This window comes from Amblyomma mixtum, chromosome 10 (genome assembly GCF_055824585.1).
Source record: "Amblyomma mixtum isolate Tamu chromosome 10, ASM5582458v1, whole genome shotgun sequence".
Taxonomy (NCBI): domain Eukaryota; kingdom Metazoa; phylum Arthropoda; class Arachnida; order Ixodida; family Ixodidae; genus Amblyomma; species Amblyomma mixtum.
The window spans coordinates 181,488,056-181,499,844 of NC_143021.1; the positions used below are offsets into that span (position 1 = coordinate 181,488,056).

At 50.4% G+C, this 11,789-nt stretch overlaps 1 protein-coding gene across 1 annotated transcript in view; it reads right to left on the reverse strand.

The window, feature by feature from the left end:
- Positions 1 to 413: 413 nt before the first annotated feature.
- Positions 414 to 11,789, reverse strand: part of LOC149327899 (endothelin-converting enzyme 2-like) — a 31,191-nt gene continuing 19,815 nt past the window's right edge. Inside the window, exons 3-5 of the mRNA XM_089562512.1 lie at positions 11,242 to 11,444; positions 2,120 to 2,487; positions 414 to 837 (exon numbers count right to left, since the gene is read on the reverse strand). Of these exons, the coding sequence (XP_089418638.1) occupies positions 538 to 837; positions 2,120 to 2,487; positions 11,242 to 11,444 (871 nt within the window). The 3' untranslated portion in view covers positions 414 to 537. The remainder of the gene's footprint in view (positions 838 to 2,119; positions 2,488 to 11,241; positions 11,445 to 11,789) is intronic.

An 11,789-nucleotide genomic window follows, 5' to 3' on the forward strand; every position in this document is an offset into this window, starting at 1 on the left:
TAATAATTATTAATCGAAAAACTTTCAATCCGCTACATTTCTTCTTCGTTACGCGGAGTAATGGAAAGACTGGCTGCCATTCAAATGAAATTCAATTGAGAAGAATGGCCTGAGCGGCGAGTTGGTGCATGATGATGTACCAACTCGCAATTGATTAGCATTGATTAGCAATTAGCAATTGATGAATCCAATTGCTTCAGTGTCATGCTTTGTCCAGAATTTACCAAGGAAAAAAATGAGACCTTAGCCTTCCTGACGTTGGTATAATGCCCTCACGAAGTCCAATTCCCTTCCGAAAGATTTCCGAAATTTTGTGGCGTTTGACTGCTTGCATATAACGCTACGGTGGCGATTGCTATCCGATATATCTACGTAAAAACTGTCTTTAGCGTTAACAGTGGCACCATTTACAATTCGTCCCACAATTTTTTTACTAGGAGTAGCAGACTCGGTTGTCTTGACGAACATTCAGTAACGTTTTCCCCATTATTCACTCAAATCACAAAAACACGAGTGTCAAAAAGCCGCACGAAGGGGTCACAAAATGTCGCACCGGTGCGAGGGGTTCATGCGCGTGCTTGGCGCGCATCCGAACGCATCAGCAAACTCGGCGACGTGCCGAAACCCCTTGTCGCACTGCCCGTCGGCGACGCCCGGAGGCCCGCTGGTCCTCGCGCAGCGCACGTAGCACGCGGCGACGAAGAAGAGCTGCTCTGGGCTCAGGAACTCGAGGCCGCGGACACGAACGTCTGTCGCGGCGTTGCGCGCTCGGTACGCGTGCAGAGCAGTCTTCAGGGAGAGGGGCTCCAGGTAAGGCGCGAAAGAATTCCGGTCGATCTGCGAGAGTGAATATACAAACCGGAAACTTTGATGAGGCTCGGAATGATACGGCCGCCGATATTGCGGTGCAGCCAATGTGCATGCGCACACGGACGAAGATAGACATGTGGTGTGCAATGCAACGCCAACGCGACCACCAGTCTGTGCTTTTGACATTACGGTATAGACAGTCTTTTGCAAATATAAACTGCGTCAGAGCACTCTATCGCTCACCTTCTCTGATCACTGATCACCTTCGTTGATTCCGACTGCATATGTCTTTCCTGGCTTGCGAATACTGACCCGTTAATTTTTTGAGAATTAAACTCCGCGGTGAACACCCAAACTCCCTTAGACGTCCTGTGGACGTCCAAGGGGGTTTCAGTGTCCATTGGGTCTGGGCCGACATGAGAAGTGCGCAGTGATGTGCGATTTAGAGGAAGACACTGCAGCCGCAGAGCTGGACGTCGGTGTGCTGACTCGCACGCTTTGCTTGCAGGCGTAGAGTGCGTAACAAACTTTCGAAACTGGCTGCGTACGTCCCTGCTGTCCCTGACCGAATGTCGCGAGAGATATTCTGTCATTGTTGATTTGCCAGAAACGATTGCTAGAAAGTTCCTCTCGACAGGACTGACACCCTGTATAGAGACTATTTCCGGGAAATAATTTAGATTGATTTTATTAGCAAGATGTACCAATGCTGAAGTTGATCTGCTCTGCTATCGTGCTTTTTCTATTTGTCTGGCTATCATCGTGCTTTTTCTATAGTGCTACCGAATATGCACACGTTAGCTAGAAAAGCGAAGCTTCGAGCTTCAGATGCGAGCGTTTTAAGTTTGTATCGCAAAATATAAGTGCGTAATGACGCGTCTGTAGCTACGTTCTCGATGCCAGACGTCTGTCTTTATCTGACATCATAAGTTATTTTTCGCTCAAAAACCTTAGAGACACGCAGAAGGCAACACTTCGTGTTCAATACTGTTGATCAGTTCGTTTTATTATAACAAGGCTTTGACGCTTAAGAGCAAAAAAACTGGTCCGTTAAGAGAAGATTAATAAAGCAAGGGCAGTGTGAAGAACGCAGTATTCACCACTCCAGAGCATTGCTCGAGCACCACCTTGCGGTCAGTGCGAAAACCGCCGATTCAGCTACAGCATGTCGTTGTAGTTGTAGATTGTTTCGGTGCAACAGCATTATGCCCCTCTGTCGCCAAGGAGGCGGTAGTGAGGCGTCCAAGACTGTACACATAATACTCGGGTAGTATGCTAACAACTCATAATGGCTTGGTTGTACTCTCACCTTATTTGATGTGGCGTTCTCCATACAACGAAAGTGGTCCTTGAAAGCACCTAATGCCTGACGAGACGTTAAGTAGGCCCAGAGGAAGAGCTCACTGAGCGCTTCCGCCAAGCGACTGCCGATCCCGGCGTAGTTGAGCGCGTGAGTGGCACCATGATCGAAGTACGGAAAGCTGAAGGCGTGCGGCAGCAGGGACACGTCGCGTTCCCACCCATCAGCGCGGAGTACATACAGTCCCAGCTCCTGGATGACCTTGGACAGACGCCGGGAAGAACGGTTCCGGAACGAAGCTCGAGCAGCGAGTTGCCAGTTGGCCACCAGCGAGCCGCCCATGTCCACTAAGCCTTCCTGGTCGACATCCTTGGGCTCTGTAATCCGGCAACGGAAACGGTGTACAATCGTACTACGTCCACATGTGACTTCCTAGAAGCCAGCAGGTCCAGCGTAGCGCTCAGTTGCAGTAAGTGGCAAAACATAATCCTCAAGCAATCACGTGGTGACCAATGAGAATATCATCTGCGTGGGCTGGAAAGTGAATGATTTAGGAAAGCGTTCATATTTAGATACGTTGTTCACTGTTATCGTCGAACGCAGGTGAGGCGCTCGGCGATAGCGGTGAGTAAAGCGGGAACGGGCACAGGTGAAAGTGTCAGAGCGCATCTACAGTGCGCGTACATACAATATGTACTATAAGGGACAGAAGTGGTAGACTCCACGCGGCGGGAGCGGGAGCAACGAAAAACTGCGTTGCAACGCCATCTGCAGGTGGCATCTGGAATCGAGATAGCCAATGCGAGACCTTTATCATCAGCAGGCATGTCGCTTGCCTCGTTTCAGTGTTTCGTGCTTTAGCTCGTCAAAATGCCTCCATTTTCCGCTGCTCCGTATCCCGCCGCGTGGAGTATAGCACTTTTGTCCCTGACGGTACATACACATGACGGAAGCCAACTGCCAATTTTTCTCGATGTGGTCATAAAAATTTATTTATCGAAACTAGACGTCATCTTTCATTTATGGTTGAGAATTACATGATCTTCAAGCGGCCTAATTTTCCTAAATAATGCAGCCCCTGCTATCATTCGCACTGTTTCGTTGAGGTTTGACGTCAGGTCGTTGATGTAACCAGAACTACGATGGCTCCACACGCATTTCTTCACTCCATACTGCACACCAGACGTTACTTTTATATAAAAAGGCCTGATTCGTGGCCTTGGAATTGCACGTGATAAAAAAAATGGTACGCTTTTAACGTAGTTAAACCGAGCGGACGTGCGAAGCATGTGTTTAGCCTGATTGGCTGATGGTTTTACTTTGCTGGGTCGTCGGCACCTCTGTCGACGGTATTCGACTCTGGTTAAGCTCTGGTCGAGGTTCAGCTTATCTGATCGGTTCGCGCCGCAAATCGAAGCTGATGACGACCACGATGTGCAATGCATAGAGCGGGTGTGTTGCAGAGTAGCACGAGGTGTGATCAATTGAGGCGGTATCATTGTGCTTTGTTGCACTGACCAGCGAAGTTGATAGGATAGGATAGGATAGGATAACTTTATTTGGCTCTAGCACAAGTGCTTTTTTTTATGTGGTCAGATGAGTCCATCCGCAACGGTCGGTTGCCCCTATTCCAGGGCTCCGCTGGATGCTGCCGTCAGCTGAGCTCGCCGTATCAAACCGATCTGGTCATCGCGGCAGTCGCTGGAGAGCAGACCCTCCCATTGCTCCACACTGGGGTTTTGTATAACTGGGACGATGTCGACTTTCTGACATGCCCATGTGATGTGATACAGTGTAGGTCTTTCATGGCACCACGGACAATTGTGTGCGTAAAGTGTGGGGTGAATTTTACTTAGTGTGTTTAGATTTGGATATGACCCCGTTTGCAGTTGTCTCCATGTGACAGCCTCTTCTTTGTTTAAAGATTTGTGCGGTGGTGGGTACCGCATCCTGCTGCCTTTGTAGTTGTTGAGTATGGCCGAGTATTCCTGAGGTACTGGCAGGGATTCCTCAAGGTCGTTGACGTTGGATGCTCGGTAGTTAGTATATCCTCGAGCTATCCTGTCTGCCTCTTGGTTTCCTGCCACCCCCGTGTGCCCCGGTACCCAGATGATCTTATGTTTGATCGGCTTGTGTGGTTTTGCATGTGTTTGTTGCGTCTTGCAGTCTACAGAGCGGAGTATGCGGAGCGCTCTGTGACCTACTCTGCCGCAAAGATAGTTGCGGCAGGCTGCTTGTGAATCAGTAAGAATTGTCAGTGACCGCCCAGTCCGATAGCCCTCCGCTGCCGCTAGAGCGACGGCCGCTTCTTCAGCCTCAGCTATCGTGCAGTCTTGCAGGGAGGCGCTGGTAATCTCGTGTAATTCCGAGTTGACTACAGTTGCCACTGCGTTGTTGGTGCCTTGTCCCCTAGTCATGGCATATGTGGCAGCGTCGACATACACTGTTGTATCCTGGGATGCGTGTGTTTTCTGTAAGCGGTCGGCCCTTGCCTCTCTTCGGTCTTTGTGGAGGTTCGGGTCCATGTTTCTTGGTATTGGTGCCACCCTGAGCGTGCTGCGGTACTCATCGGGGATCGTTTTAGTTCTCAATATTTCTCGAATTTGTTCGGTGTAGCCCAGTTTCTTTAAAAGAACTCTGCCTGTGGAGGTCTGCTGTAGTCTGCGCATTTGGGCAACATGCTGCGCTTCCCGTAATTCCTCGAACGTGTTGTGCAGTCCCAAGGCTAAGAGCTTTTCAGTTGAGGGGTTATGGGGTAGCCGAAGCGCGGTTTTATACGCTTTGCGTAAAATCGCGTCCGCCTGTTGTATTTCACTTTTGATATGATTGTAGTAGGGGAGACTGTATGTCGCCCGGCTGACCACTAGGCTCCTGACCAGCTTGAGTGTGTCTTCTTCGCGCATGCCATGACGTCTGTGTGAGATGCGCGTAATCATGCGGGCCACTTGAAGTGTAGATGCCTTTAATAGCGCAAGGGTGTGAGTACAGCGTTGATTTGACTGTATCCACATCCCTAGTACCCGTATGAGTGTCTTCTCCGGTATTGGTTCTCCTTCGAGGTAAACTTGTAGTCGAAGTTCTTTACTGGTAGGGACTGTTCGGTTCCGTTTTCCTCTCCAAACCCGTAAGAGCTCAGATTTTTCGGTCGAGCATGCTAGCCCTCTTGCTTTGACATAGTTTTCAACGCAGGTGGCCGCTTCTTGTAGCCTATCCTCTTTCTCGCCGAGTGAGCCAGTGTTAGTCCATATTGTGATGTCGTCGGCATAAATGGCATGGTGGATATCGTCAATTTCTTTTAGTTGCTTCGCCAGTCCGATCATGGCCACGTTGAATAGCGTGGGTGAAATGACCGACCCTTGAGGTGTTCCCTTGTTAGGCGTTCGAAACTTCTCGGACCGAAGTTCTCCTATACCGATGGTTGCAGTTCTGTTGGATAGAAATGCTTTGACGAAGCTGTGAATCCTGCGCCCGCAGTTCAGGTTGTCCAGGCCCGTAAGGATTGCTTCGTGGCTCACATTGTCAAAAGCCCCTTTGATGTCTAGGGCCATTATCACGTTTTCTCCGTCCCGAGGAACGTTCCGAAGTACACCTTCATATAATTGGAGGAGTACGTCTTGAGCTGATAATTTTGCTCTAAAGCCGAACATGCTGTGAGGGATCAGTTCGTTGTCTTCCATGTAGTTTTGAAGTCTCTGCGTTACCACTCGCTCGTATAGTTTTCCCAGGCATGACGTAAGCGAGATCGGCCTGAGGTTTTCTATCTGCAGTTTCTTGCCTGGCTTGGGTATCATCACCACTTCAGCATGTTTCCACTCCTCGGGGACAGTTTCAGCTTCCCAATGTTTGTTTAGGAAGTCTGTCAGTTCAGCGACCAGAGCATCGCTGAGGTTGCGGATGAGTGCGTTGTTTATTTTATCCGCTCCCGCGGCCGTATTTCTGGTGGTGTTTCGCATGGCCGCGTAGACCTCTTCTCGTGTGATGGGTCTGTCCAGATTAGCGTTATCGTCTCCCCGGTACTCCCCTGTATAGGTCGGCGGGTTCGTGCTGCCAAAGCACTTGGCGCGCAATCTGTCGAGGAGTTCCGAGTCAGTGCCCTCGAACTGGTGAATGAACCGGTATATGGATTTATTGTTTTCAGCTTTTGTCTTTGTCGGATCGAGGAGCGCTCTAAGGATACGCCAAGTCCGTGTCGTGCTTAGCGTCCCACTAAGGGAATCGCTGAATTGTTGCCAATTTTGTTTTGCCAGCTGTGTGGCGTATTCCTCTGCTTTCGCTGTAATTTCGGCGATTTTAAGCTTGAGTTTCCTGTTATGTTTTTGTTTCTTCCATCTCCTGGTGAGACTGCGCCTAGCATCCCAAAGCTTGAGCAGCCGACCGTCCACCTCGGGTGTTTCCGCTGTTCGGTTTATGGTTTTGGTGTACTTATCTTGCGTATCCCTTAGCATGCTTCCCCATTCCTCTAACGACTGTATGCCATTCTCGGTAAGGTTGCTGTCGCATGCTTCGCGGAACGCATTCCAGTCCGTTATTTTTGCCGCGCCCAACTGGCGTCTCAGCCTGTCTGAGGTTACTTGCGTCTTGAGTATGTAGTGGTCGCTGCCTAAATTTTCCAATAGGTTCTCCCATTGTGTTTGTCCGAGTCCTCTTACGAATGTGAGGTCGGGGCAGGTGTCGATGCTGACGCTATTTCCAATTCTGGTAGGGGTTGCTGGGTCCGTGAGTAGGTTGCAGTTGAAGTTATCTGCAACCTCGGCAAGCGTTTTGCCTTTAATGGTGGCCTTTTGGTACCCCCAGCTCTTGTCCATGGCGTTGAAATCCCCCAAGATGATTAACGTGTTGTTTTTCGCTAGTCTGTGGACACCGTGAAAAAGTTCAAAAAATTTTGCTTTTCTTTGCTTCGGGGGGCTGTACACGTTGACGATGAATACACTTCCCCCTTTCCTTTTCTTTTTCGGTACGATCTCTACAATCACATGCTCAATGTCAGTGTCGGGTATGCTGTCGTGATTGATGGCTATGACTGCCTTGCTCACTAAGATGGCTGTCTTTCCCGTCATGTGGCTGTCGTAGCATGTGTATCCCGTGAGAGTGGGTGTCGCGCCCGTTTCTTGAAGTGCGATAACATCAGGTGGTGTTAGCTGCGTCTGAATGAATTGTTTGATGAGGCCTTGTTTCTTGCGATAGCCTCTGCAGTTCCATTGCCATATGTCTAAGATGTCTTGTTTGCTGTGGTTCGTGTTAGCCATGATTTAGGTTCTTGAGCTTGTGCAATTGCCCGTTCCCTGGGAAGTAGATGGATTGGCGAGAGCTGCTAACGCAGGACGGTTGTAGGCCTTTTCCTTAATGTTCTCTGTGTGTTTTTGTTTGCGGAAAGCACTCCGTAGCTCTGCTAGTTGTCCTTGTACCTGATGCATTGTCTGTTGCATCATTTGTTGCACCATTTGTTGCATCATCTGTTGTATTTCCGCTTTGAAGTTTGAGCGTTCCTCATCGCTCATCTGCAACGAGGAGTTCGTTTGTGTAGCGTTCGACAGCGGGTGGCAGTTGGATTTTAGGTCTTGAACTATCTTTGTGAGTTCCGCAATTTGGCGTTCCAACTCATTCTGTTTAACGCGAGCAAGTTCTAGTTCGCGCTTAAGTGCTGCTTTCTCTGCGTCTCCATGTTCAAGGTCACGGTTGTTTGCGTTGTTTGTATTGGTGTTGAATTTGTTACCAGTCCCACCCGAATGTGGAGCAAACCCGGGAGCATCGGCTCTCCAGCTCACCTTGTTGCTGCTTTTCTGGGCGGACCCGGTGTCTTCGTTCTTCCGGTGCTGGTTCCCGGCATTCGTCCCCGCAGGGGGTGGCAGGGGGGGAAACGAATGGGACCGCGAGCGATGCCGTGATGAGCGGGATCCCGAGCGGCTCCGTGATGTGTCTCCCTCCGAGCTGAACCACCGCGGCCGTCTGCTGCGGTCACCGCGGCTGCGGCGTCTGCTGTCGCGTCCGCCGCTGTTGCTGGCGTTTTCACCTGTAGCGTTGCTGAGGGCGGTCTTGGTTTGCTGCCTTCTGACTTTCTTGAGTCGTTCGCGGCAGTCCTTCGACCCGGTAGGGTGGGCCTCACCACAAATTACGCACTTTGGAGTGCAGGAATGTCCAGTCGGCGGGTTTTGCGTTCCGCACTGGCTACACGCGCGCACATTAGGTGTGGGGCACACGTCGGAGCGGTGGCCTTGCTGGAAACACACATAACACACTTGTCTCGTGGGGCGGTACGGGTAGCATGCCGTCTCGCCCCCGTAGTAGATAACATATTTTGGGACAATGGGACCGTCAAAGGTGATGACGGCCGTCTTGGTTTTTCCTAACATCCGGGCGCTGAGTATGGTGACTCCTTGGGTGCGCACTCGTAAATGGGCCTTGAGTTCTTCCGGTGTCGTCCCGGGATCAATTCCATGTATCACGCCACGTTGGACATCGTCCGGCGCGGCCACGTAGGTGTTCATCTCAAATGCGCGTCCCGCAAAGGTGAGGCTGGTAATGCGTCTCACGAGTTGGGCAGCTGATTCATGTGGGGTGCTTACGATAATGATGTTAGATCCTGGCCGGAGCCGTATGATGAAATCTTCGTCTTTGCATTGTTGGTTGCACGCTGCAACTACAGCGCGGGCTACCTGGTGGGTGTGAAGCTGTCTGACAGCAAGTCCTTTCTTCGGTCGAATGATAATTTTGAAATCGTTCTTAGGGAGCGGAGGCAGCCTGCGCCTTGGCTGGTGTCCTGTTCCTTGTCCGTTGGCGTTTCTGCCGGCGGCGGCTGGCCCTCCGTCGGTTGGGGTGAGTTGAGTGGAGTTGTCTTCGCCGGGGTTGTTTTGGGTGGTCGAATTGTTCCCCGCAGCGATCCGTCTGCTTTTCCTCTGGAGTTTCTTCTGGCGTTTGGACAATGCCAATTCCCAGCTGGCGTCGTTGTTGTAAGGGTTGGGCGGCTCCTGCGTGGCGGACGCCGCGTCAGCGTTGCTCACCGGGCTCTCGGAGTCAGTGGTGTTGAGGTCGTCCTCATCCATCTCCTGGGCGTCCGGTAAGTTTTGGGGCAATCCTTCCATGGTCTGATCGAATGTGTCGTTCGCAGAGCGGGGTCGATTTCAGACCGCACCACCGCTGCCTTGTCAGGCCTACTGGCCCATGTATTCCCGTAGGCGAAGATGCCCTGCCGGTAGGCTCGGCGAGACGCCGTCCGAATCGCAGAGTCAAGTCCGATGAGGAGCCAAAATTTGGTCCTACCGTTCGGAACCTGGTGTCCAGGTGGGGCAGCTTGTGAGTTGTGATTGAGGCGGTATCATTGTGCTTTGTTGCACTGACCAGCGAAGTTGAACTCTTCGCGCCAGCACAGGTTCAAACCCCCGTCAGGGCTAAATTCATTAAATCTTTTTTTTTATTTCACGCGCAAAAAACTTAACTTGGCGTCGCTGTTCCGAGGCAACGGCTGAAGTCCGTAAGGTCGGTTGAAAAATTCATGGTGGCTTTGGTGTGCGCATCAGTGCTTTGGCACCAAAAGAGTTTGAATAAAGAAGGAATAAGACGTCACCGTGGCTGTGTTTGTCAAGAGCGAATGTGAGGCCATGAATGGTTTTCATCAAGTACGTTCCCAGTGGGCACTAAAGCTCCCCTGTATGTCCTATGGACGTCTTGGACGTCCAAGACAGTTTCGTCTATCATTGGGTTGTAGTTCGTAGCCTTTTCCTAAAGCCGCATTTTAGAAACAATTAGATTGTTTTTACCAATGATTGTTACGAGGAGCTTCAGGATATTTTCACTGATATTCGATTGAGCCCAGGTAGGTGAAATGGGGCGACATACATGGTCTGTTCTGAAAGTAGTAGGATTCATTTTTTTAAACAAAATTTATTCAAGGGAATAGTACAAACCATTACAATTTTTCAAGGTAGCACCCTTCCGAACCTACACGCTGCTGCCAATGAGTTTTACAGTTTTCGTACGAATCCAGGAACGCCTGGACCGGAATGCTATTTACCTCCCTTGTCACGGCCTGCTGAACCACCTCTACCGATCCGTGATGTTCCCCCTTAAGCGTCGATTTTATTCTCAGGAATAGAAAAAAGTCTGGCGGGGCCAAGTCGAGGCTGTAGGGGGCTGAGGCATCGTTGCCGCCTTGTGCTGGGCAAAAAATCGGGGTCCTCATTCACATGATGAAGAAGATCCTACCGGTTTGCCTTTTCCTCCTCTGACAACACTCCCGGCACCAACTTCGCGCACGCTATCCTCATGGATAAGTTTTCTGTCACGATCTCAAAAACTTGGTTTGGTTTGGTTTGGTTTGGTTTATGGCGTTTAACGTCCCAAAGCGACTAAGGCTATGAGAGACGCCGTAGTGGAGGGCTCCGGAAATTTCGACCACCTGGGGTTCTTTAACGTGGGTTTGAGGAATGCTCAAGTCATCAGCAATCATTCTGATACTCATTCTATGATCACTGTTTGTTAAGTAAATGTTTCACTCGCTACACATTTTCGTTGGTCTTACTGGTCCAAGGGCGTCTGGAGCGGTCGCCTTCCTCCACTCTTTCCTTACCTTCTTGGAACAGCTTGTGCCACTCAAACAACACCTGATCTACCCATGGAAGCGTCACTGTAGGCCTCCTTAATCATTTTGTGAGTCTCTCTGCCCGTTTTACAAAGATTTACTCAAAATTTGATCGCGTATCGCTGATCCAGTAAACGCTCGAAGATTCTGCGTGACGAGACGTTTTGACAGGGGTTCACAGTACAAGCGACCTCCTCTCTTCAACGGCCGAGAGCCGACTGCCCATTTTACCCAGCATTCCCAATATCCCCCTTCAACGATCCTGCACGCGCAAAACACCTCTCGTCCGACCGTTCACCCAGGAAAAAACCAGTCCTACTACTTTCAGAACAGACCCTGTATTTGCACCCATTTCAAGTGTCACTGGATTTAGGAACAGGAACAAATCTTGCAGCCACCGGGCTATCAGAGAAAGTTAGAACTTTGGGGTTTAATGAACTGATTCACTTCCTGTGACATATACTCCAACTTGAGTGTCCGCAGGGAAACTCTAGGACTAACGGGAACTGTTTTCAGAGAAGTGTTTATCAGGGTGCCTATCCGCGCGTATACGTACCTGATTCGCCGTCGTAGTCCTCTCCGGCTGGTTTGTCGAAGTACTGCAGTGCAAGAGAGGTGGAGTTCCAGTCGTGGACCACAGTCACGTTCTCATCATAATGCTTCCAGCGGAGAAGCTGCCCATGCAGAGACTGACGGACGTCCCAAATCAGCGCCTGCGCTTGAGGCCGAAGATCCCCAGGGAGAGTGGCGTCGCTGAATCTGTAAATGTGCACTATGTGTCACTTTCATCTCGTGGCGTTATGTTAAAATGAAGCTGAAGAATCGTGGGGTTCAGGAAGCAGCCCGCTGTTTATTTCTTTCTCATTTCTTAAATCGTCATGACAACCCGCTCAGCGCAAAGCGGACATATACACATGAGGGAGGGCACTACGGCACTACGTTCTTGACCGTTGACCGTGACACACAGCGCAAATGTTAAGAGCTGAGTCAGGGAATTGAGACTAGACAAGCTACTTTCGCTCAAGTGTAAGGAGGCAAGGGTGGGGAATAGTGGACGCAGCGAGCGAAGTTACAGCTCTACAAGAGCCGGAAATCAAATCTTCT